The following is a 26664-nucleotide window of genomic DNA, read 5'->3' on the forward strand; positions in this document are numbered from 1 at the left end:
TGTATGCAATATAAGTGTTTATATTTGTAAAGGCTCCATCTTTTTGTTAGAAAAATTGAACATTTCTTGTCACATGGGGTCTATGTCAGCGCTGCATAAAAGCTTAAAAGCTATTTCCAAAAGGTAAGGTAAATAGACACCTAGTCTGGACAGCAGTAGCTAAGCTAAGTGAGCTAAACACACACCAAAATTAACAAAGGGATCATCACAGGTGTGGATGGAGCATATAGATGATTCAGATTATGCATTGTGTCACAAAGCAACGCACTGATAGGACTGTAATCTATGCACATTATCTTTTTTCTAATGAGTTAGGCTGACATTTGCTGGATCAGTGGGTTTTATTGGCTTTCTTTTTTCTTCTACCCTTTGATTACATCTTCATAAATTATTTATTATCTACCTTAATTACCTCATTAACACTTTGATCTCTCTTACTCAATCAGTTAAGTTTTCACTTGCACCCACTAACAAACAATAATAGCAAATACAATAGAAATTAAAATCAATAGTCATGTCTGTAAAGCTTAACAGCTGAACTGTATAAGGCTACCGTTCAAACAATGTGTGTGTGTTTCTGATGTCTTACAAACTAAAGTCCGGTTTGAGACAGGCCTTCGGGGCATGTAAGGAGTCGGCATTATTCATGTATTCTGCTGTTGTTGGCACAATCTGCAAATGACGGATATGCTCTGTCACAGAGGAGACTTTGCATGAATCACTGTCCTATTTAATGAGTGCTGTGATGGGCTTTATTTTAAAGAATATGAGAAAGAAACAATAAAAACCTTCCTTTATTTAAAATTCCCTTCAATACCAGAACTGTAACATTGGTGTTCTGTTTTTTTATACTTTTATAATCATGCATAGAACGGCAGCATTACCTGACTTAATATTTACTGACATTCATGTAAATAATATTGAAAATATGCAATGTACCAAAGCATTTTTTTGAAAATGAAATGATAGCTAAAATAATAAAAATAAAAAGATGGATGACCCTCCTGTAGGTCAGGTGCGTAAAAACAAACTGTTTGTCAAGCTCAGCATGTTTATCAGCCCAGCACTAACAGGAAACTCACAATATTCTCAATGGGAGCCGGTGTTTCAGTGTTTGTGGCTCCCGTCAGATATTCTGTTTATTAATAGGAGCCTGTCGACACACAAGGTAAATCCCTTTAAATATGTTTATTTTTCTTTGAGGTGTATTTCAATTTGCGCTGCTTCGAAACAGTGGAAGAGCTTTTACAATGCAGGTTACACCGGAAGTCCTCTTTAGATTGTCTCTAACGTGACGTCTAAGTGCATCCCCGGCTCAGTTTAGTGTCTCTGGGATGCTGAGCGGGCAGGCGGGGCCGTGTTTGCTTGCAGAGCCCTGCCGTGGAGTGATGTAGCAGGACGCACGGACACAGAGGACACAGAGACGCGGAGAGGACGTCTGTTAGAAAAACGAATAAAACCCAAAACAAAGACGTTCAGTTCTGCAGCTGTGTTCCCTGAAAGCGCGATGGTTTTCCACACGAAGCAAATTTAACGTCAAAGACAGCATCGCATCCCTCCGTGAAGCTCGGACATCTTGGTTCACTGACAGCACAGAGTGGACTAACGTCTCCCCTCCGTCCGAGCCGCGGGACACCGTGCTGTAGCGGAGCTGTGAGCTCGGCTCACCATGGCGTGGCCCTGCATTAGCAGGGCGTGCTGCATGGCCCGCTTCTGGAACCAGCTGGACAAGGCTGACATTGCGGTGCCTTTGGTCTTCGCCAAATACACGGACGTCTCCGAGATGCAGCACATCCAGCTGCAGCCGCAGCTACACCCTCCCCAGGCCCGAGTTGCTATAGAAACGCAGCCGTCTCGCGCAGAAAGCCGCGCCGTTCCGACTGCACGCGCGCCGCGAAGGTGCGTCTCCGAGGAGCGCGTGTGCAGCTCTGTGATGCGCGAGGACTTTAAGCACTGGAAAGTGCGTCCCGAACCGAGCTGTAAGCCCAAGAACGAGTACCACGAACCGGAAACACCGTTCAACAGCGAGACCCAGTACCAGAAGGACTTCAAGCCCTGGCCCATCCCGAAGAGGTACGATCACCCCTGGATACCCAAACCGCCTCCGAGCGCCTCCGCGGGAGAAGATCGCACACCAGCTAGGTCCAAGTACCCAAAAAAGCACGTGGTGCTGGCGGAGGTGGACAGCGGCGTTGAAAAAAGCGCTATAGCCGACAAGGTCCAGGAGAAGGACCTGCTCCAGGGCCAGGAGAGGAAAAAGCGTGTCAGCAAGAAGGAGGAGGAGAAGAAAGTGGTCCTGAAGGGGGATGGAGAGGGCAGAGGGAGGGCGGCGGACGCCGTGAACAGACAGATCAAAGAGGAGATTTCAGGCGGCAGCTCCTACAAGTAAGTTTATACAGTGCCTGTCACTGTGTGAGTGTGTGTGTCTGCGTGTGTGTGTGTGAGAGAGAGAGAGAGAGAGAGAGAGAGAGAGTATGCTGAAGGCCTCAGGGACCTGTGAAGGGTCAAAGGGGTCAAAGCTGACATTAAAGAAATATCATTTTCATAAAGTTAATTCAGAAAGACAGTTGTGATCACACATATACACTGCTAACTGCAAGTATATCTGTTAAGGAAGGGGTTCAGATGTTGTTATGGGTATAATAATGTTCACAAAGTGAAGTTAGTTACAATTTAAAAGCTGATCTAATTGTGCATCCTTACTAATCATTATTTTTTAGCCAAGAGTTGTCCCATTTTCTTCAAGCATTCATATTTTTGTCTTTTAAAATGCACACTTGCAAACAAAATTTTAACTGAGCCTCAATATTTACCCAGTTCTGGGTCAAGGGTGAGGGAACCTTTCCATCCTTTACACCACCACAAACAAAACAAACAAAGAGAATAAAGAATCTAATGTATCATTTTTATATAGTCCATTATTAGCTGCACAGCTGGATACAAACCTGAAATCAAAGGGAAATTAACAGGAGGCCTTTCCACAGAGGAAACCCCCCTGAATGGGTCTCTATGAGAAGCTTTGTTGTGGTTGCATTGCAGGTGTGATAATCATCAGAACACAGAGCTTAATTGGGGGTGACTAACAGAGAAGTTGTTTCACAGTGTAATTCAGTCAAAGCATGCAAATGTATTACACGGCAGTCAACTTGTATTTTCTCCACTGAAGGTAATTAAGCTGAGTGGAAAGGTCAAGGTGGAATTGTTGTCGAGCGCTGTTGTGTTTAGGTCTATGAGTCTACTCTCTGTACTGCTATGCAATGTTCCTGAGGGATGGTGATGATGGCGACTGGTGGAGGGATGAACATCAAGTCATGCATGTCTCAGCCACTGTACACATGCCTCAGCTGATACTCTATATATGTTATACTCATGTCCTGTGGAGGATACTGCTGTGCTATACACTGATTTTGTAGAATATTGAACATCCTGTTCTTAGTGTTATCTTACACACCTCTCACAGTATACTCCTAAATCGGGAGTCTTGGCTCAGAGCTGTCACGGGATGCAGGTTTGGGCTTTTAGAGGGAGCCTGGCTGAAGTGTGACTCTGCTGGCAGAGGTGAGTGTTGCTGTGTGTGATCACTGAGGGAGCCTTACAGCTGTTTGGTGCCTTGCTGGCGTGCCTGTGTTGTTGAGCATCAGCAGGGTACAGACCAGGGCTTTTCCCCCGCACGGCATGAAATGGCTGCACTGTGACAAGCAGAAGCCCAGTCGGCTCTCTGTCTTCCTCTGCCAGCAGAGACTCAAAGCAGGTCAGCTGTGGGTTAATGCCACAGATTGTATGCACACACACACACACACACACACACACACACACACACACACACACACACACACACATACACAGTGTATGTGCAAAAACACTGAAAGAAATTTGCTTCAAATTATGTTTTCAAGTTCTTGATATGTTTTTAAGCAGGCCTTTAACACATGGCAATGTGGCTGAACAAATAAAATCTAATGAATGTTTTTTGCTTTATAACTACAGTTTTCATGAATGTAAAACTTAATTTTAACCTTCAAAATTCACTATGGACAGCTCTGTTCTTATATGATGTCAGACAGATATGTAGCTACACTTGGAATTGTCCTTTGCATTTACTTGACAGAGTAACAGACTGTTTAACTTTCAAAATTTGATGCCATGGTGGGTATCCAGTTCATAAAAACTCCAAAAATGCATAGTAAAGAGCTCCATCTTCTTTTCTGTTATTTAAAAAAAAAAATTGCTTGGCTGAATACATCACAAAGCTGTTTGCTGTCTCTTGCAAAAATACTTCCTCCAGAGTTAAATATATGACTTTAAATCAAGAACTGAATTACTGAGTTGTGCTCGTATTACTTGTGTGAGAACAACATGATATCCATTACATCTTTCAAGCTTGATTTTGTTAACTTGCTGATATCCCAGAGGATGAATCCTCAGGCTTCTTCCTCCTCTCACCCCTGACCACTTGAGCCTCGTTCTTCTGTTAAGTCTTCCTGTCATTATTATGGAAATTTATTTTATTTTTTTTACAGTGGGTCCAAAAAAAAGGACGTTTTCTGTGAATTAGCAAAAAGTTCCTGTTTTATAATGACTTGCCAGAACTTCTCCTGTAATTTTACATATTTATTCATTTTTACAGTTTAAGCCCAGAGAGTCGTGGCAACAGATTTCTTTCATTTACTAGAATAGCATTTCTGTGTTGTGCAGAAAAACTGAGACATACTGTTGGAATTGTACTTCGTTTTCTAATGCTAAGATATCTCAGGGAAAACATGTGTACTGTATTTTTCAGACCATAAGGCGCACCAGATTATAAGCATTAGCGTTCATCCTCCAGCTTCAGTGTTTATGCTATGCTAACATAATTGTGTAGCTAGTGATCATGTAGCACATCATTATATACCAGCTAGCCCAACTTCAGTAACCCTACAAACGTCACTGCTGTTTAGTTTTCTGTCTTCATTTATGTTGGAAGTGATAGCAGAGCTGTACGTTTGACCTAAATATCATGTTTAGGTGGAAGCTAGCGAGCTAACTTCCTGCTAACTTCTAACTCCGTTAAATGTAATAAATTCTGTTTTCATGGATGCCTGGATGTTAAACTTAATTGTTACACCTGGTAAAGCAGCAACGCTGATCATTTTATTAAAGATTAAAGGATTTAGACAGTTTGTAACTCTCAGTCATGCTGCAGTGATGTTTGACTTTGGGACCTGAAGCGGACGGAGTTTAGGACCCAGATTACTCAGCGAGGCTCCTGACTACGGTAGCCGTAATGCTCCAACAATCCATCAAGCGGTGCGGCTTCGTAGCTTACCAAAGTCGTACTAAAACATTTTTGACAGATTTTTGAGCGCCTTGTACCACATAAAATCGGTTCGAGGTCAGTGAGCACAACCAGAATTCATACATAAGGCGCACCAGATCATTGTGGATTTTTGAGAAAATTAAAGGATTTTAAGTGCGCCTTATAGTGCAGAAAATACGGTAGTTAAACTTCTTTACACTAATAGAAAGGGAGTTTCACAAGTCAAAGCAGACAATATGTGGCTCATAAGGTTAAAGGAGTTTGACATCCCTCTTATAGTTGTCATGGTGATGTCGTACTCACCATCCCAATCAGACCCTGGTGGACAGATATGAAAGGTAAAATCAAGCACTAATACCTAAATTATGTTTCTGTGGTGACTCCATGTGGAGTCTTCATTGGAGCCTACACAAGTGGCTGATGTCATTGCCAGCATTTATAACTGTGCTGGTTGTGTTGACGGCGACTTGTTCACGTTACATTTATGGGGAGGTGCATGTCAGATTACAGCGTAGGGTTTCATCGCTAATGTCACCTTACACTCTTCATCTCAGTAGTAGAAATTCAGAGAAGTGAGCCTTAGCAAAAAAAACAGCACCAGTAGGATGAAATGTTTTATAATTATTTGCTCTCAAGTCTGACCAAACAGACAATTAAGCCATCAAAACATGCTGGTGTTGTTTTGTACTAAACCTTTACAAGTCAATACAACAGAGTTAGAGAATATAAAGTTAGCACGAGCCTTAGATACAGGATAAGCAATACAAAGAATCATCTGTTACTCTTTTAGTATTCTTGTTTTATTAGAATTATTGGCTTATTCATAATTAAAATCAGATACTAACATCAGTTAACATCTGCAATCGTCACTTTGGCTAATCATGTGTAAAGTCAGCCCTTCATATCACTGCGCCGGCTTTCAGCGGGCCAGTGAAACACGAAGCCCTCAGCTCTTTTCTGATGAGGGTACTTGCCATTTCTTTGAACCTTTATTTTTACCAGACAGTGTGCCGAACACAAAGACGCTCTTTCTGCAGTGCACCTGGGAAAATGCTCAAGGCTTCTGCAGTTCTTTTCATTGGAAACAGTTTTTCCTTTTCTTGCCCCGACTTGGTGCAGCATTTTCAACCAAAGCCCATCCCACCGTCATTTCAACGCCAACTCGCCGCATTATGTGTAAAATGTCATTTTATGCATGAGAATAAGTCTCGCGTCTCAGGCAGTGGCTGCTGTCAGACTCTTTGTTATTGTGTGGTTAGTGTTTGCAAAAACTGTAAAAGACAAAGCCCGCTCTTCATGTTGACAGCGTTGTTTGTTGCATTGTGCGACTGTGTCGACTAACAAAAGACATCCAAAGAGCAGATCAGGCAGAGCTGTCGAGAAGATGAACGCAGATGCGGTTTCATCGCTGAGAGTGAGGCAGGTAGAGCAGGTTCATCGAGTTCAGAAAAGATGAGAAAACGACTGAGGAAGTACATTTTTAATTTGAATTTACGCCACGTTACTGTCATTCAACGCATTTCTTAACGCAGTGCCCTTCTTTTGCATGTCCTCTCTCCTGTTTCTCACCTGGGCAAATAAAATCCTTTCTAAGACAGTAATGTTCAGACTTAAAGACAGTTTATCTCTCATGTCACGTCCACAGAACAACCAAATCAACTGATTTTCTTCTGAACTGCTGCATTCTTTAGCGGTGACAGATTTCCAAGTATTGTTGCCCAAATGTAATCCTAAACTCTCAGTTCAGAGTGCTGCCCACTAAAGCTGGGTGTCTTATATAACCACTCTAATCTGATTTTTTCATATCTGATTACAGCGAATGTACAAGGAAATATCCCCAGATTTGATTCTGGGTATGAATGAATTATGTAAGTTAGCATTGCAGTTAGCCCTAACCCTGAGCCAAACACTGATTACATTAAAAACTGAAACCAGCCTTTAGTCAAAAACTTACAACATTAGTTTAGTGCATCACTTTGTGAAGATTTAAAACTGTGCCTGTGTGATTGATGATTGCGATGTACAGTTTCAGCTGGACCCCTGAGAAGCTACGGCTGTAAGATTGCGAGGGAGCCAACTGGTCCCAGAGGACGTAGGATGTGTTAACTTACAGCCAGCCGTTGCACTCACTGACACGCCAAGAAACATGGTGAGGAAGTGGAGCTGTGGTGCGTGGGAAGGTCAATTTCCCTGGATTACTCTGGCAGAAAGCAGCCAAGTCTTGATGTATGGCCAGTGCTGCTGTAAAATCAGGAGTCAGGATGTCCATCAGTGACAACTGCACATAAATTAGGCTTAGCAGTCTCAGTGGGCAAATGTACTTACAGCTTACAGAACAAGGTGGAGCAAAGGTCCACAACATGCTGCATCAATACAGGGAAGTTAGAGATTAACACATCAAAATTGGGTTGCTGGAGATTTATTTTCTACTCATTTAGTAATTAATTACTCAACTGTAATAACCTCTGGGCATGTTAGGATTCATTGTGATTGTGATTTGAGTGGACAGATGCATAGAGCAGTTCTTCTCATGGCTGTCACACATATACTTTACTAAATAAAAACTGCAACCCATTTTCAGAGGAAGCAATGAAACAGGATCCTCAGGATTTCAGATTTCAATAGAAGATCCAAACCCTTATCTTCTCCCTGCTCACCTCATTCTACTCCTCCATCCAAACCTTCAGTCTTTGTACATATAAACCATTATTCTTGGCCTTGGCCTGTGTCCTGTTCTCTCTGGCCTGCCAGTAACACCTCATCATGCTTTTTTAATATAGCTGAGCACTGTTTGATTCCACGGTGCAGAAATTTGCAGCCGTTTGTTTGAAAGCATTTTTCTGATGACTCTCCCGCTGTGAGAGGTCGGAATTGTGCTCTCCACGTACGGGCAGATTTGCATGAAGCTCAGCAGTACTGTACCCTGGCGCGGTTCCACCACGGTCGGTGCCAGCGTTTGGCCGTTGTGACGAGGGCTTTCTCCACACATCCTCTCAGTCACGGCGGGTCAGCAGAGTGAGCCCTCCAGAGCAGCTTTACTTCTGTTGTCTCTGTATGCTTGGATATTTGTCTACAGAGAGGCAACCTGTGCATGCATGCTTCCATGCATTCCTCCAAAACCCTGACAGCATGTAGCTTGGCTGTGTGCACTTGAAAAGCTGATTGCTTGACAAGTTGGCCATAACAAGTAGGGGAGTGACACCCTTCTTCTGTTCTGGAGTTCACCAGGAACAGAAAAAGCATGAAGAAACATCGTGAATCAGAAATACAGCATGAAAAGCACAGACAGTGACTGTGGTGGACACTTGTTGTTGTTTTTAACTCTCCGTTTCACTTCAGCTCTTCTCCAGGGCTGCTGACGCACCAACAACAGCACAAGCAACAGTAACCACAGACGTACCACAAACTTGCCTCCACCAGGAAACAGGAACTCTCTGTAGGTGCATGGGCCGTCTGTTCCCTACGGTGTGGTAATGAACTACCAACCAAAAGCTGTGTTCAGCCACAAAGAACCACAAAAAGCCCTTTAATAAATTATACCTGTATTTATTATTTAAGCCACTTTCCGAGCAGAAACTGCAGGTTCTCCTGTGGTTCCAGCTGACTTGTTTTGATTTTGAAAGTGTTGTTTGGATATCAAAAACCACTTGAAGGCATCATGTCGGCCTTGCAGGAGTTTCCTCACCACGTTTCCCCTTCTTCTCGCAGGAGTCTCGCCATGAACATCACAAAATAAATGCACATCTCTTCTTTTCTTCGTGTACTTGTGATTCTAGGCAGTCCAGCCTACGTACAGCAGTGCACAACCTTTAGTCACCAATAACTGAATTCACTTTCATCAGAGGGGGTGTTTGAATTTGGATCTTTTATCGTCAGATGCAGACTAGCTTTGACGTTAGTTAATAAAATCACAATTTCTATGAGATAAGAGTTGACTTTTTAATCCACTGATGTCTGAAGATGAGAATCGAGTGGCTACATTTTTTTCCTCACTATTTCACCTTTAAGTTATCTGTTGGACTAAGGGGTTAATGCTAAAAACTATTTTGCAAAGATTACTTTATTACAGTCACATGAATGCCCTAATGGCTTTTTTTAAATAGGAAAAACAAGCGTAACATGTTGACCATTTGTCACCTAACATAAAATATTACGCCTCGGGAGTGTTGGTATTATTGTAGGGTCTACCTTACAATATAAAGCGCCTTGAAGCGACTGTTGTTGTGATTTGGTGCTATATAAATAAAATTGAACTGAATCTGCTGAGTCGCCCTCACTTAGATCCATTCAGTAAAGCTCATATAGAGCATTCTATTTAAGCTGCTTTAGCCTCGCCACAAGTGCTGCACACCTGCTTCACCTCAACTTCCCCCTGATTTAATCAGAGTCATATTTATTGTCATTAACACCTGCTCTGTACATAGATATGCTCTCCACTATTATATGGTTTATATGAGGGGTTCTAAAACAGAGCCATTCTGCCATATATCAGGTATTGCAGATGGACCGAACAGTCAAATGGAGTCAAACTGAAATGCTCGTTTCTTTGTTGCTCAGTAAAATGTAGACCAATAACTATGTCCAGAGGCGCTGAGCGCAGAGAAGCTGAGTGGAACAGCCTCATATCAACATCACATTGCTATGTTTTCATGTTTTTTGTAAAAATATTTTTGTTTTGGTTTGTTTATAAATACAGAGTTTAGTATAGCTTCATGATATGACAGGAAAGTGTTTTGAACGTTCTTTTTTTGTCTGTTTTTTTGAACAAGTACCAAGTACACATCGACCTTGGAGACACAGGCTTTATTGTTACCCAGTCATATGTTGACTAGTAGCAGCGATGTTACAGTGCAGGCCGGTGTTTCACACTGTGAACCCTGTCTGCACTCACAATCTGTCTCTTTCTCCATCTTTCTGTCACATACGCGCACGCCCTGTGAGGTCATGCGGGTGCTTTATATCCTTGGCCTTGAACATTGTTGTATAACCTGTCTTTGCATTGTGGCTCCTTGGGCCCCGTCAAGCACTGAGTGGACTTTGGTGGTTATGTAATGGCTCTGTGTGTGGTTTCCACCTCCTCTCTGCACCATGTGAAGAAAGGATATTTGTATTCAGCAGCCATGTCACTGTCACCAGCCTATGTACAGTATAGCTTGCTTTTCACATTTCACAGTGTGACATTTCACTTTGGTTTTGTTTAATAGACTACATGTTAGTGTCTGACAGCTAGTTTAAGCTTAGATTAACAGGAGATTATGATATACTCATGGAGAAGAGAAGTTGAAAATTAGTTTTAATTAAAAATATGTTAAATAATTTGTAGACTGTCACTTGTCTTTAATGATATTCTGCCAAGTGTCACAGCGTAACAGGACAGTTTTACAGTGGTTAACAGAAACATTGTTTCTGTTTGGAGTATAATTCATTTATCTGTAAAGCTAATTTGCAGGTGATGTTTCTTATTTGTGCTTTAAGTAATTTAAGTGCGGTGTTTGTGACTTGGAGGATGTGCCAGGGGCTCGGTCTGTGACCCAGCACGTTCATTTGGTTTTTGATCTCTTTTGTTGTATTTTGAAGATGGTGTTAAGTTCTCGGCTCATTATTTAGTTGCCTCAAGTTTAATCTAGTTGTTTCACTTACGTCTCATGTGTTTCTTGTCTGTGATTTCAGGTTGTCAAGTTCATGTTCTCATTAGGGCTGCCACGATTAGTCGACTAGTCACGATTACGTCGACTATCAAAATCGTCGATGACTGATTTAATAGTCGACGCGTCGTTTGAAGCTTTGTAAGACCACAAAAGACGCAGGAATAGTAGTAGGATTTAAGAGTGTAATAACGGACTGAAACAGAAGATGGCAGCACTGCATGTACAAGGATGCCAGCTGCCGTTAAACCCCGAAGAAGAAGAAGTAGCTCTGTCCCAGAATTCATAGCACAGCCCAGCTCAGTTTCCAACAATGGCGGCAGCTAGTTAGTTTTAATATTACTCTTATTATTCTTTCTGGGTCACAAAATAAACGTTTAATATATTTTCAGGCGAGAATGTAACTGTGTAAACCTCAAATATCTGCTCAGTTTATCAAGACACCACATATTTTCAAAAGCGCTCCGACGTTTTCGGAGACGTCTGTTACCCACTAGCTCGATAGCTAGCCGGGGGCAAGGCTCACTAGAGCCCGTGAGAACACCGGACTCCCGGCAAATCGTTTTCAAACCCACCGCCGTCTTTCGCTACTCAGGTTAAACATATATAAGTCACTTAGATAACTTAAAAATATTATTGTTTGGCTTTTTTTTAGTATTTTATTTGTTCCTGAGTAAATCGGTTTGGCTGAGATTAAAGTTATAGTTTTTACACAGCTGAATAAACGTCAAGCAGACAACTGATTATCAGAAGTGTGAGATGCTCGAGAATTTACTCCGGTGTCCTGTTATATTTTAGATAGCAAGGAGCAGACGGCTGAGTTTATTAAACTCCACGGAAACAATCTGCAAATTTCATTAAAATTTAATAAACTATCATCTTGTCTTTATTTTTAGTTAGCACATACCTTAAACACTTAAAGCTGTAAGCTAATGATAGTTATATAAGAGCAGATGCATGCTGGTGCAATAAGCTGTACGTTTTACGTCCAATGGATGCATGACCTGATTAGTCGACTAATCGCAAAAATAATCGGTGACTAGTCGACTATCAAAATAATCGTTTGTGGCAGCCCTAGTTCTCATGTCTGCGTCTCTTTATGTTTCCTGTTTTACTTTGAAGGTCCGTGTCTCATGTCAGTGTTTCTAGTTTTGCTTCCCTTGTCTCGTCCTGCCTAATTACTCCCAGCTGTGCTCTCCTTCTGTGTCTGGTTCCCCTCGTTATCCCTCAGTGTATTTAAGCCCCGTGTTTCTCTTTTTAAGTGTCGTGGTCTCCCTCACAGCTGTCTGTGTGGTCTGCTTGCCTAGTTTATGTTTGTAGCCTCAGGTTTAGTTAAGTTCTCCTAGTGTCCACCAATAAAGCTGCCGTTTTGAGTTTAAGTTTTACCTCTGCTTTTGGGTCCTTTCCTTCCTGCCTGCACACAGACCGTGACAGGACGACTGATGATGGTTTCATTTTGCTGCTCTAAAAACAAGAGCTTTGTAATTAGCTACCTGATTTCAGCATTTTGCTGCAAAACACCACGTGAAGAGCTTGAATCTTAAGAACATAAACCAAAAAATAGTGAAATCCAAGTTTCATATGTTTTCATCCAGATTACTAAAACTTGCAGAACCTTTAAAATCATATTTGTTTAGAAATCTTTTTCAAAATGCTTTTAAAAAATGTTTAAGTAGCTGAAGAACAAACCTGTGTTCAAACAATAGACACGATGTGGACAAAAATACTGGGCTGCCTACACATTACACCTACAGGAGCTGCTCAGCCATGGAAACCAAATGGCACGAAGCTCCTGGTGCACAGTTTTTATGCTGATGTTATTTCCAGAGCAGGTTCGGCACTGTCTGTGACGTTTATGCATTATGCACCTCAGCACTCTGTGACCTCATGCTGTAACCTCACATGGTCTGAGTTGCTGTGGTTCCTAAACACTTCACTTTGCAGTAATATTGAGTATACAGCTGATGGTGGACTGTGGACCCTAAATCCAGTCTTTCACTAACGTTTGTAAAAGCAAGCTTGGTGCATGCATGGATGGACTACTAATGTTAAAAGAACACAACACGCTGCAGAGAAAAATACAGTGTGATTAAAACAGGAGCGATGGAGCTGTGCAAGGTGATGTAAAATAAATGCCTTTAATACACAGCTCATATCCAGACACTGTGTGGATCATGCTAGCCATACATTTTTAAATGTCAGTGATACAGAGCACATGCTGCAGGCCAGCCTGCACTGAAGGAATGCCATACTGCTGACCTTCTTCAGAAATGCTGTGTGAGGAGGACTACAGAATATCACACCATCAAATTGTGGTGCAGACCTCCTCCCACCTGCACTACCTCTGACATTCTCTGCTCTTCAGTAGTAATGCACCACTCGTTACAGTTTTTCTCTACACAAGCATTGCTAAAGTTAGTAACAGCAAAACTATGCAGATTCTAATAGTGATGATCATTAAACAACCACCACAATGGCACAAAGGTCCACACAAATGGGATTTTTCTTTCAGCTTTAGTTAAACACAGCTGCTTGGACTCATCATGAAATGATTTTGGTGAGATCATGTGTAAGGTCAGGATTACCCTGATCTCACACATTTTTGGACATAAACCATCCTGTGACAACATATCTCAGGACCTTCAGTTCATTTCTTTAAATTTGGCACAAATGCTCACTTTGACTCAAGGCTGAACCTTTCGATGGCCATTGCATTATAAAGATGCACAATAAGCACATAGAATAGAATACAATAGAATCCGGTCTTTTAGTGATGACGTGATGAATCCTGCTTCTGGGCCCAAACTACTCTGTTTAGTAAGGCTGTTGTGTTTTTAACATATATTAATGCTTTGTATCTTGTTCTATTTAATCTCAACAAGCCCCTAAAAACAGTCAGTGATCACTGTTGGCCCCTCTCGGTTTTTGTTACCACTGTTCATTTTAAACCTCAGTTTTTAAATCCTTACGATGTAACTCCAGCCCAGCCCATGCAGCAGTATATTAATGACTCACCTGGTATTATGGATGGACAGTGTTGGGAAGGTTACTTTTAAAATGTATTCCATTACAGAATACTGAATACATGCCCCAAAATGTATTCTGTAACGTATTCCGTTACGTTACTCAATGAGAGTAACGTATTCTGAATACTTTGGATTACTTAATATATTATCATGCTGTTTACAACTACGTGAATGTACTATTGCTGTGATTTATTACTGTTACTGAAGGTCCGCGGCTCCGAACCGTAGTAAAGGGACATCTGGCTAATACGTCGGGTTCGTGTCGGGCTCGTAGCTGAAAACTAGCTTTACTTTGTTGTCTGGGTCAACTTTGCTAGCGAGAGACAGAGAGAGGCGTTGAAAGGCTGCTCCAACCGAACTTATTTTTTCCGGAGGAAAACACGAACACAGTGTACAGTCGAGTCTTAATAGCTTACTTACAACTGGGCTCGTCAGACACTCTTCTTGGCTGCAGTGGTTATTATTATATTTACATGCTTCCAGCTCCCGTTTTTGCTCCGTGACAGCTCGGACTTTTCCTTTCTCTCCCTCCCTCGCTCACAGACACATAACGTGTATGGTAGTCCATTCTCGCTGCAGCACGGACTACACTGCCCATGAGGCTACATGCTTTAGGGCCATGCCTGTAGCATTCTGCCTTTTAGCTTAGCACAACAACAACAACAACAAAAAAGCGCTCTCTCACCCAGGAAACACGCAGAGAGAGAGAGCGTCACCCTGTAACCATGGCAACCGTAACGCTGCCGCCTGGAACAACAGAGCGTAGCTGTCAAACAAACCCAAACAGTCCTGACCCGCGACAATATGAAACAGGAAAATACCGCCGTGTAATCCATTTATTTCAACAAAGTAACTGTATTCTGAATACCACATTTTTAAACGGTAACTGTAACGGAATACAGTTACTCATATTTTGTATTTTAAATACGTAACGGCGGTACATGTATTCCGTTACTCCCCAACACTGTGGATGGATTATCTCAGTTGTTCTCCTGACTGAAGTTTGGTCCGTTTACAGCATCCTGCCATGCGATTGCATTTGTCTCTAACCATCGGGAACCTTCACGTTAACTTTTATCGAGTCGAAAAAAGTTAGCGTTCATCCTCCAGCTTCACTGTGTTTATGCTAACATAGCTGTGTAGCTAGCGATCACGTAGCACATCATTATATACCAGCTAGTCCAACTTCAGTAACCTTACAAACGTCACTGCTGTTTAGTTTTCTGTCTTCATTTATATTGGAAGTGATAGCAGAGCTGTACGTTTGAATTTGTTTCAGAAATCCCTCAGTCAGATATATTTAGATGGAAACTAGCGAGCTAACTTCCTGCTAACTTCTAACTCCATTAAATGTAATAAATTCTGTTTTCATGGACGCCTGGATGTTAAACTTAATGGTTACACCTGGTAAAGCAGCAACGCTGATCATTTTATTAAAGATGAAAGAATTTAGACAGTTTTTTGACTCTCATAATGCTGCAGTGATCGTTTGACTTTGCGACCTGAAGCGGACGGAGGGGTCGGACTGATTGAGGCCGGTTGGTTTGGAAGTCTCTGGAGCAGGTGGCAGGGGGTGTGAGCTATAGTCCACCAACAACATCATCACTCAGCTCTTCCTGTTCTCCAGATGGCTCAGCGCTCTGTGAAAGTTGATGGTGACAGCATCCTCTGTCGACCGATTTACCCTTTAAGCAAACGGGTGGGGGCTCTGGCCTTTGTAGTTGGTGAGGGCTTGGATGTCTCTCCACACCTTGCGGGGGCTGTTATCAGCGAGGAAGCCCTCTATCCTCCTCGTCTTGGCCGCTTTGATGCCCTTCGTCAGGCTGGCTCTGGCAGAACTGTCTCTCAGCCTGAAGGCTAAGTTACGAGTTCTGATCAGAGCCTGTACTTCACTCATCATCGAGGCTTTTAGGTTGGTTTTAGTCACTGACACACTCTCTACAGAGCGCTTAATGAAACAGTCCTGTAGCTGGAGGAGACCATCATCTTTAATGACCCGGGTGCTTGAAGGGTTTGTTTCCTGAGGGGGGTGTAGGCAGAGATGAGGAGCAGGGAGAGGTGGTTAGATTGTCCCAGGTAGGGGAAGGCATATTTATAGGCGTGCTTGATGTTACTGTACACATGGTCCAGTGTCCTGTCCCCCCGTGGTTTTTCCCCAACGTTAGCATGTTGGGGAAATTTGGGGAGTAGAGATCTCAAACATACCTTATTAATGTCCCCAACAACAGTTTGGACGTCCAACAGGTTCTCTCTCTGCTGTTTACTGATAATAAGTTGGAGGTGGTCGAGTTTGGTTAACAGTGTGCTCATACTCCGCATGTGGGCTTTGACCTTGTCCTCTAAAAGCACATTTGAACTCCACAGCTTAGATGCACAGGTCAATATTTATCATCCAACTTCCAATACTGAACAGTGCCATCTTACACTGTAGATTTTGCAGGATTAGTAAAAATGAGCACCAGCTTATTTCCTGTTTTTCTCCACAGAACTGAATTCAAAGCGTACAGAGACGTGAAGCCAGTAAAGATGATACGGGCCAAGTCCCAGTACCTGCCACCGGATGAAAAGACGAGCTTGGAAACCAGCTACAGTGCGACCTTCAAGGCCCAGTTCCCGCTGCAGCCTGCTGACAACAAGGCCGTGGAGAGGAGGAGGATACGCAGTTTGTACAGTGAGCCTTACATAGACCCCGGCAAACAGGTGAGAGCACACCTGCCAAACTTTGATTCAAATAAATCTCGTGATAGAAATGAGACCTGTGATGTTGATGTGCAATCCTTACCATGATCATCTCATTGCACACCACTGAGGCATGTCAGCTCAGGATTCTCTTTTCCACTATCCACCATCCTTAGGTTGACAGGTATAGTCTCCCTCGCTCTAAATCCAAAAAGTCTGGAGCCACAGCAGCAGGCCAGAGCAAGCCAGCGAAGAAACCCAAAGATAAGCAAAGCACTGTGCTGAGGGGCTCCAAGAAGGCGACCTCAGAGAACCAGCCCGAGAACCGATCTTCGGTGGGGGACAAGGAGAAAAGTAAAGAGATGAACAACAAACTGGCTGAGGCAAAAGAGTAAAAATCATTTAGCACTACTTCTCCTTTTCTTTCTTATTTTCGGGGAGAAACGAACACAGAGGCTGCAAAATTGATTCTCACATCGGTTCTCATCTGTCTCTCCTTCCTCCCCAAGCATCTTCCCCCCTCTTTCTCATTCTCTTCCTCAGTGCTCTGTCACTACCTCCTGGCCACACTGTTACAGTAATATTAGAATAAGATGTTGCGCTGTGATCGTGCCACGCCATTGCTCCTCCTGTATCACGCTATGCCACATTGCTTCAGAGTGGGCGTGAGCATCCTCTCCCCTTTCTCAGTCTATTCGATGCCACCCACCACCCCCACTCTGCTTGCCTCCATCTCCAGGTTGCCATGGCTACTGGCTGCCTGGCTAGCCAATCACTGAATGCACAGGCCCAGCGACAAGCAATTCTGGCGGCTGGCTTTGATCAGCCGAGCAGATTGCATTGTTGAATTTATCAAGGATTTGTTTCTTTCCTCCTTTGTGGGTTATTTTTTGAGAAAAAATGAATCAGATTGGCACTTTGGACATGCACAAAAATGAGCAGCAAGTCTGAAATCTTTGATAAATGTCCCGCTTGGTTTATCATGATAAGTGTCTGATACCTGCTCTGTTATCTTTGCTGCTGTTCTCTGTTCACGTGCTCAGAGTCTGTGTTGAGCAATATCAGCTTTGTCAAAGGTGATTTGTAATCAGTGTCTCTTTCTGAACTAAATTCTGATGTGCGGCTTTTTATAATTCATCTAAAGAAAAACACCTGAGCATTTTTCTCCCCTCGCGTGAGGCTCATTCACACGGTTTCATTTCGTAACGCACCGTTCGTAGCCAACAAACCATCTAGGTCACACTAAACTGATTGTGCATTAAACACCAGTCAGTCTGCAGAGCACTCGAGTGTTCCCCCTGAACTAGATAACATTGTCATGCAGGCATAAAGACATAAAGACGGGGAGTAGTGACATCGGTTCTCAGAATCAGAGAGAGATGAGTTCAGTGAAACTGGGAGATGTTGTGCTTCGTATCGTTCTCGCCGAGAGCTGTCAGTCTCACTGACCATAGTTCAGTGTAATCACCCCCAACACTGTCTTTACTAACAGGTCTGGTCCCTGTGCTGTCTGATTTAGACTTCTTTGTAGAGCCTCTGATGTAACCTACATAAGTGGCCGACTTCATTTATGCTTGTGCTGCTGCGTTGTGCGTTAACCATGTGCCACGTGGTCGTGTCCTGGTGTTTTACATGCGGTGGCAGAAAGCAGAAGCAAAATAAAAGGCTGCTCTTTGTTCTCATTTGTTATTTTGGGGGCCAAACATATTTGTCCCCCGAGTTTTTCCACTTCTTTTCAAATTACCTCACGCAGCCTGTAGTTTCTGTAATCTCCCTCCAGGAGTCTGCTGACATTTGTGAGTCCTTATACTGATGCTATATGAGACTGATTGTTTATCTCTCGCTAATAAATGTAAAAAATTGCAGCGAAAAACATGTAGTTCCATTACTATGGAGGTCCACGTCAGTTACGCCGTAGGTTATGGTGTAGATTTCCTGCTGGAGCATAAATCCCCAGTGTGAAGGTGCATGTTGTGCATCTGCTTTTGGATTTTTTTATGCACTCTGCAGACTATAAACAGCAGCTGGCTGATAGCAGACATCTCATGCTGCACCTTAAAGAAGGCTGAGGCACAGATCTGAAAGAAAAAACAACCGTCTCACTGCAATTTTTTAAAGTTCCTTAAACTGACTTTGCATCTGATTTTCTTTGTGCTTATAAATACTTTTTTCCTGATATTAGAGGCACAGCGATGTGTCTGCTGGATTCCATCGTTCATCGCTCTCTGTTTCTGAATCCCGCGTTTTACTTCAATCACTGAGTTTATTTATTAAAATGTTGATTCTCTTTGTCTTCAAAGTGAACATGGTAGTGCAGAGAAAATCGGAACACGAGGAAAGTTTCACACTGTTTATCTGTGAAAAGTTGTGTGTATATAACTTATATTTACTACTAGTTTATAGCAGGGATACATGCTGGCTGAGTCCAATTCTGCTCTTACTGTAAAGCATCAGCTGCTTTATCCTAGTGTACATAGAGACACATTGTTTTGCATTAGAAGACAGTCTTGTTATCTTTGTGCTCCACCCTACACACACCTCTGTTTTCTTGCATCTTTCTCTCCATTCTGAATGAAGGACAGTACCTTCTCTGTTTCCTGTGGTGTCTGAGACAGCAGCAACTCTTACATCACCGCTGCATCACATCTACACAAGCTGAGCACTCGCTCCATCAGGGATAAAGGCCTGACTCATTTAGCATTTTGCAGCCTTTGGTTGGGGTCGGTTTGTCATGTAACACGGGGGTGGGGGGGGTGGGGGGGGCTTGTAGGGGCAGTAAAATGTAAACAGTGCTTAGCACACCACACACCCGGTGCTATCTTTATGATTTTTAGGCAAATAAGGATAGAAAGTATGGTAAAGAAAGTGATGTCTTGGACAAAAAAAAGAAAAAAAAGTTGTGATGTGCTTGTGTTTTTATCTGCTTGCTCATATTTAATGAAACATTACAAATAAATGCAAACAAAAACCAAAAAAGCAGAAAAAGCAGTGTCTTCTTTGCTTCTTTTTGTTAAGAAGAACCATGAAAAATTACCGGTTGCAGGTATCTGTCAGTGTTTCTTCCTGTCCAAGTCTTTGTCTTTGTGACAGACAACATTTCTGAAAAAATATATCGAGATTTTTTTTAAATCCACATGGAAGAGAATTTTCTCTCACAACTTTCTTTCTATGCTTATCAAAGATTGCGCCGTGTTCTGGCATGAGCTCTGACATTGTTCCCCGCTCCTGCATGTTGCCGTCACGTGAGAACCGAAGAATATATTATTTTTGCATCGTGTTTCAATATATTCTTAGAACTCGTGCGATTTATGGAGCAACAAGCATGAGGGAGGATGTCCAGACACTTATTCCAGAACAAGATGTCATGTGCTTCGTAGCTTTTAGTGAATTTGCCAAAAAAAATAAATCAAATTCCACACATGTGTGCGCGATGTTGCATTTCACATTGTTCTCTCTCATACTTTAGCCCGGTGGCACGGGTATGCTATTTGAGGATGTCACATTTTGGATGATGCTGTGTCCAATCTGTCCTGTGCTAACCAGTGACATTCTGGTTCATTTGAAGGGTTGTGCTAAAACAGTACCACTACATACAACTCTGCCAGCCAATCCGAGATATTGGCTGGGTGCAGACTCTAAAGCAACACCTGTGGGGCTGTGCACTTCCCAATCCCAGGTAATCAAGAGCAACAAGAAGACATAGACACAGAATTGCCACTCATTCTCATTCATACTTGCTCATGGAGTTGTCATTTACTTTTGTTTTCTATTACAGTGGCACACTTTTGTTTTTTTTCTGGTGAACCACCACATTATCTCTGGTCTACTCCCCTCTGTATTTCTCTTCCATATGGACACTAGAGTAAGGGGGGAGGTGGGTTAGAGGGGGACGTTTGCCTGCCTGCTGTCTCATCCTACATTTAAGGTTCCTTAAGGTGGCTTTTCTTAAGGAGGCCTTGGGTTTTAGTCCAGTCGTGAGCGACTAGTCCTGATCGAGCTGCTGGAATGCACCCACTCCCCACGGTTAAATTGCATGACTGACTTGTTGAATTAGCGGCTCAGGTATGACCCCAGTCATGTGCGAGGCAGGTCACTCATGCACTGTAGTCACACGCAAAACTGTAACAAATCCATCTCATGTGGACTTTTCTTTCTTTAAAGCATGCTGCCACTGTTTTCTGTTGGACCTGCAATCTGAGTTTGTGTTCAGTAATTTGGCCTAGGCTTTGCACTAGACTGTGACGAGCGTTAGCATGGGTGTGAGATGAGCGGTAAGTATGGATGGAATGAGGGAAGCGACACTGCTTTGATCAGTTATGACAGGAGCTCTAGGTGCATGCTTATGATCTAATTTGTGATTTGGATTTTTTCCATCGTCTACTGCATTTTGTAGCCTTTCTTTCAAAGAACACCCCGAGACCCTCATTGTACTCTTGGCATCCTGGAAATCGTGATAGCGCTGCGACTAAGCGAATGGGTCAAAGTGATTGTAAAAAGTGACTTGTATTGACTGAGAAGCAAAGCGTCTTTCTCAACCTTTATTTATCCTTTGGTTTTTTATGTAATAAATTGTGGGAAGCAAAGAAAGAAGAAAGGAAGCCTGCGGTGTTGCTAAATCTTTCCCAGATATTCTCTGAAATGAGCGGTCACAGGGTGCTCAGCTCAGCCCATTACCTTCTTGTGCTTGGCCCTAGAGAAATGCTTCATCATGTGTCTCTTTCTGTCTCCTTCTCTGCCATCTTAACCATGTGCTGCCTCCTAGAGATGCTAAAGACGAGGTTCTCCGACCCAGTAATCATCATTCCCAGGATGCTGCTGGAGGAGAACCACAGCCACCGCTGGATAGACCCGGACCTCGGAGAGGTGGCGGCGTCGTACGCTTTGCCCTAGATATGAACCAGACTGAGTAATTCTGCCAGGACTGAGGCAGATACATCTTTATGCAGAGACTGCTGCTCTGTACTGTAAATATCTAGTATTTAAGTTGGACTAGAAAGAAAGAGGTGAATCTCACCAAACAACAAAAAGATCTATTAATACAAATAAAAATCCATTGCTATCCAGGAGGATTTCCACGTAATTGAGACACGCATGTTTTAAACAGCTTCAGAGGTTCCAGCTGTTTGACCCACGGCATTATTGCAAAGGTGCTACATTATTATTATTATTATTATTATTATTATTAATATTTTGGTTTCATGCATTTTGTTTTATGTCAGTCTATTAGTATCAATACCACACCATAAAGTGCTCTGCAGCTACAAAATACTGTACTGTATATTGATGGGTTTTAGTGTAAATAAATCAGCAGAACTTGCAGATGGGCATGCTTTATTAGAAGAAGGTCTGAAGTAAAGAAGTATGCAGCATGTAAGCAAGGACACTTGAATCTGAAATGAGGCCTTGGGACCATGAGGCTGCAGGAGATAATAAAGGCACAAAGTTGAATTAATAAATGAATTTCAAAGTGAAAAAACAAACATATTTGTGCAAATTTCAAAATCATAGTTTTTTGTTTTAATTCAACCCTTTTTTTAAACGGCAACATTTTATTATACAACGCACACTTTACATTTTAATCTATACATCAGTTAATAATAAACTTGGTTTTCTTCTGATACTGAACTTGAGTGCAATGTGCAAGAAGCACACTTTAGACCCACTTCTGCTGTTGTCTTTCCTAATTACACATTTATGTTTATAAAGACCATAGATTCATAAATCAGATGGAGGTGCAGGTGGTCTGATGGCACACCTGTAAAGGCTGCTTCCTCTTATTTTTATCTGAAGTACGGTATGAGAGACACATATAGTTTATTTCCCTTTTCTCCTAAAACAGCCAGCTGCTACCCATTTGTTCCTCTTAGCTTGATTTTGTTCACAGTTTGAGTCTTCCAACTGTTTTCTTAAGTTGATGGATTTCTGTTGTGTTAAAGAGGAATATGATCATCAGGGTGTGACGATTGGAGTCTCTTAGGTTTGGTTACCAGACTTCTGCTGAGGTTAGAAGATCAAGAAGACAACTGGCAGAACACACCTGAAAATCCCATGTGAGTGCTTGGTGATCTTTCAAGAGCTCAAAGATGTCTAAAACAGCCTCTTTTGTAAAGAGCCTTGAATGTATATGCTGTGTGTGGAAAATCAAAAGGTTTGCTATGTTACCTCCATGGATTTTTCTTTTCTTTCTTTTTACTTGCTTTGAACGATCTATTGTGCCTAAGTGCTGTACAAAGATACCTACATTGATGGTGTGCATAAGAAGATGTGCAAGAGGACAAAGTGGTCTAAAATTCCAATTACATTCAATTAAACCCGGAACTATCTGATCAAAGAATTAGATTAGACTGAACTAGATCTGACCGGGCATTAAATGCCAGCTTTCAGAACCTGTTTCAGTTTTTGTCTCTGTGCCACAGACAAATTTTGATACTCAGCGCTCCAGCGAACAACAGTTAAACAAACCTGGACTAGTTGTTCTCAAACAGGTTGGTGTGTATCATTACTGGGTGAAAATTTAGCCCCTCACTAGACTTGACTCTTTTACTACGCTGGTTAGTCTGCAAACACTAGATATCAACGCATCAACAAAGTGACACGTTCTGCACAAAAAAGTAGAACATGTCACTAACTCATATTTCATATGTGGTTTATTGTCTGTTACATAAGCAAGAGCGAGATAAGAAACAGATCAGGGAGGGAGGAGGACATTAAGCAGCTGGGTTGAGTTTTGGTAAACAGAAGCTGCTTCCTTCTTACAATTTGTGTAGCTCCTCATTAGATTACCCTTCCCTCATTACCGCTCTTTGCTTTAAAGGAAATGACTGCATGTATCAATACACCTCTCCTCACAGGCACACAGATAAAGACACAAAGTTGTCACACAGTAAAGCTGAGCTCCCCTTTCAGAGACTTGCACTGGTGCTGAAGTTCACTGGGATTTGTGTAACGTGTGCATTGATAGGCTGTTGTCTTAAGCAACCACCGGGGGAGGGGACGTAATGCTGTCAGTCTTAATCAGCAAGCCAGACATCCTGGTGACAGAAAGTGTGCTACGGCAGAGGCAGTCTCTCAATTTGTTTTCCAACTCAGTAAGGGTCATGCAAACGGGAATCAAACGCCGAAGATGATGATTGAACAAAGAGAAGGACAAAGATAAAATGAAGATGAGATTAATTAACAATGGGAAACAGATGAGAAAGGAGACACAGGTAAATATAACCAAGACAATCAAGCTCACGGGAAGTATTAACAAGACACCAAAGAAAGCAAAGTTTCAAAGTAAAACAGGAAACATCCCAACAGACGTACTAAGCACAGAGGAGAAGATTCTCACTAAACATGATAAAGAAGGAAAAACTAAAATATGAAATAGAATCAGAACAAAAAACATCCATTTTCTACCACTTATCAGGGTCCAGACTGCAGGGGCAGCTGTCTACGCCAGCGGTCCCCAACCTTTTTTGCGCCACGGACCGGTTTATGCCCGACAATATTTTCACGGACCGGCCTTTAAGGTGTCGCGGATAAATACAACAAAATAAAACTAGTACCGGTACCGAAAAAAAGAAGATTTATTCATAACACACGTGAAAAGACCCAGGAAAACCGAGTTAACGATAAAAACGATAACAAAATAACGCTGAAAACCGATAAAAACCCTGAAAACCATACATTTCACACCTGAGCCTCAACTCTCGCGGCCCGGTACCAAACGACTCACGGACCGGTACCGGTCCGAGGCCCGGGGGTTGGGGACCGCTGGTCTACGCAGAGATGCCAAGACTTCCCTCTCCCCTCCCGCATCCTCAAGCTCTTCTAGTGAGACACAAATGTTTTCCCAGGCCAGTTGAGAGACATAATCTCTCCAGTGTGTAAGGGGTCCAGCCCAGGTTCTCCTCCCAGCTGAGCATGCTTGGTGTACCTCAGCTAGGAGACATTTACCCAGACTTTTTTGAATGTGGATGAGGAGCAGCTCTTTTTGAATTTTCAAAAAAAGAAAACTCTGCTGAACTCATCTGCTCCCAATTAGAAGAAAAACACAATGTTCAACTGGTCATTGAAATTCCAGATTACTGAGTGTAAATGCATCGTGCCTAGCAAGTAACTATAGGATATTCTTTTCTTTTTTTATTCATACTTATGAGATTTGTAAGAAAGAAACCAGTTTTGGTAACTTTTCACTGTTGATTAACATAGTCTATAACTTTGCATTAAATTCTTTGACTAGAAACTGCAATTATGAAATACATGAAAAACATACTGGAGTAAATGTTTTTCACAACTGAAACAAATTGATGGAACTGACTGAGAATTAGATGTTGTATATCAAGTGAGAGGTATTTTCTAATAGTTCACAGACAGCATAATTATATCTCTCACCTCTGAAGATTACAAAGCCATTACACTGGCCAGATGCCTGAGGGACGGTGTTAATCTGCTCTATGAAAATACAATCGGGATCAGGATGTTTAATTAGTAATGACCCGTGTGAGAGAAAGCACATCTACAGCCATAGATCACAAAGCAGGGCCAATCACTGTTTCAGAGCCGCTATTACGGGATGAACAGTGAGGCAGAGAGACTGGTGTAGGATACAGGAGGAGGAAAACAGGAAGGACTGTGGAGACGTGGATCATGTTACAGCCATTACTGCCTCCCAGAATACAGATGCACAAAGTTGGAAAAGTAATTCGCGGCACTGTCACACTCCTGACTCATAAATTTAGAAAGCACTCAAAAGACACAAGTTATTTGTGTTTAAAAACTGGGATAATTGACACTCTGTGTGTGTGTGTGTGTGTGTGTGTGTGTGTGTACGGGTTCGTACTATCCTGGTGGGGACCAAAATCTGACTTTTACTATCCTGGTGGGGACTTTCTGCACCGTGGGGACCAAAATCCAGGTCCCCTCGGGGTTGAAAGCAATTTTCACACTCAAAATGCGGTTTTACTGTCAGGGTTACAATTAGGTTATGGTTAGGTTTAGGGTAAGGGTTAGGGTTAGGCATTCATTTTTAATGGTTAGGGTTAGGGTAAGGGGCTAGGGAAAGCATTATGTCAATGGGATGTCCCCACGAGGATAGCAAACCAGACATGTGTGTGTGTGTGTGTGTGTGTGTGTGTGTGTGTGTGTGTGTGTGTGTGTGTTGCTTCTAAATTATTAAACATCTGCACATTTGAAATATAGTGCCGTCCAGAGCAGACTAACTGGAAACCATTACCAAAACACTCAGCAGAAGAGATGAAGCCAAGGAATGTGCTGTGTGTGATATCATGTCATCACGTGGTTTGTTTGAAAGGAAGAAATAGACGCTTCTGAGCTGCAGCCATTCCCCGCTCCTTCTCTCTGCTTTGATCACTGCTGCTCTCACTCCTTCTTGCTGCATCCGTCATTCCCCTCCATCCCTGCACAGAGCTGTTGCCATAGCAATGGGTTGCCAGGTTTCAGACTGTGAGGCTGAATGGGTTAATTAGAAGGCGGAGCATTTGCTGCACTCCAGATGGTAGTAAGCCCTCCTTCACCACAGGTCTCCAGGGACTTCCCATGAAAGAGAAAGCCTCTCCTCTTTTTAGTATTCACCCCCATCGCTGCTGCATTTCTGACCCCGTGACAATGTCGGATTATGCAAAGTGTGAAAGGAAAGCTGGGCTCTCATCTTTGGCTCTTCTCTGCTGAGAAAGGCTCATATGAGATGTTTTCATTAACCACTGATCTGGGTAAAGGAGAAACTGACACCACAACCTCCAGCCAACCGAATAAAAACGGGACTGTAAATTTTTTGTTTTTTCTGAATCCACCACCTCACATCGTCCTCTGTAAACGCTCGTGTTTTCTCTGAGTGCAGGAAGCCATCTTGGACTGTTTTTTTTTTTTAATGAAGAACTGTGTTAGCAGCACCCCCAAGTGTCTGAGTTTATACAGGACTTGTTTATTGTCTCACCACTTAGAGCACAAATTATGAGTCAGTAAACACAATAGATAACAGACAGCAAAAAATAGCAGCTAACATGATTTAAAG

At 42.4% G+C, this 26664-nt stretch overlaps 1 protein-coding gene across 2 annotated transcripts; it reads left to right on the top strand.

Annotated features, from left to right (window-relative positions):
- The first annotated feature begins 902 nt into the window (after window positions 1-902).
- On the top strand, window positions 903-22802 carry map6a (microtubule-associated protein 6a). Of its 2 annotated transcripts, XM_063485959.1 has the most exons (5): window positions 903-2385; window positions 16454-16667; window positions 16823-17037; window positions 20212-20322; window positions 21409-22802. In XM_063485959.1, the coding sequence occupies exons 1-5, from the start codon at window positions 1670-1672 to the stop codon at window positions 21554-21556; spliced, it is 1404 nt and encodes a 467-aa protein (XP_063342029.1). In that variant the 5' UTR covers window positions 903-1669; the 3' UTR covers window positions 21557-22802. The 2 variants fall into 2 exon arrangements, with proteins under 2 accessions (XP_063342029.1, XP_063342030.1); XM_063485960.1 differs by lacking the exon at window positions 20212-20322 and having other exon boundaries at window positions 905-2385; window positions 21409-22801.
- Window positions 22803-26664: the final 3862 nt, after the last annotated feature.

This window comes from Pelmatolapia mariae, linkage group LG10_11 (genome assembly GCF_036321145.2).
Source record: "Pelmatolapia mariae isolate MD_Pm_ZW linkage group LG10_11, Pm_UMD_F_2, whole genome shotgun sequence".
Lineage (NCBI taxonomy): Eukaryota > Metazoa > Chordata > Actinopteri > Cichliformes > Cichlidae > Pelmatolapia > Pelmatolapia mariae.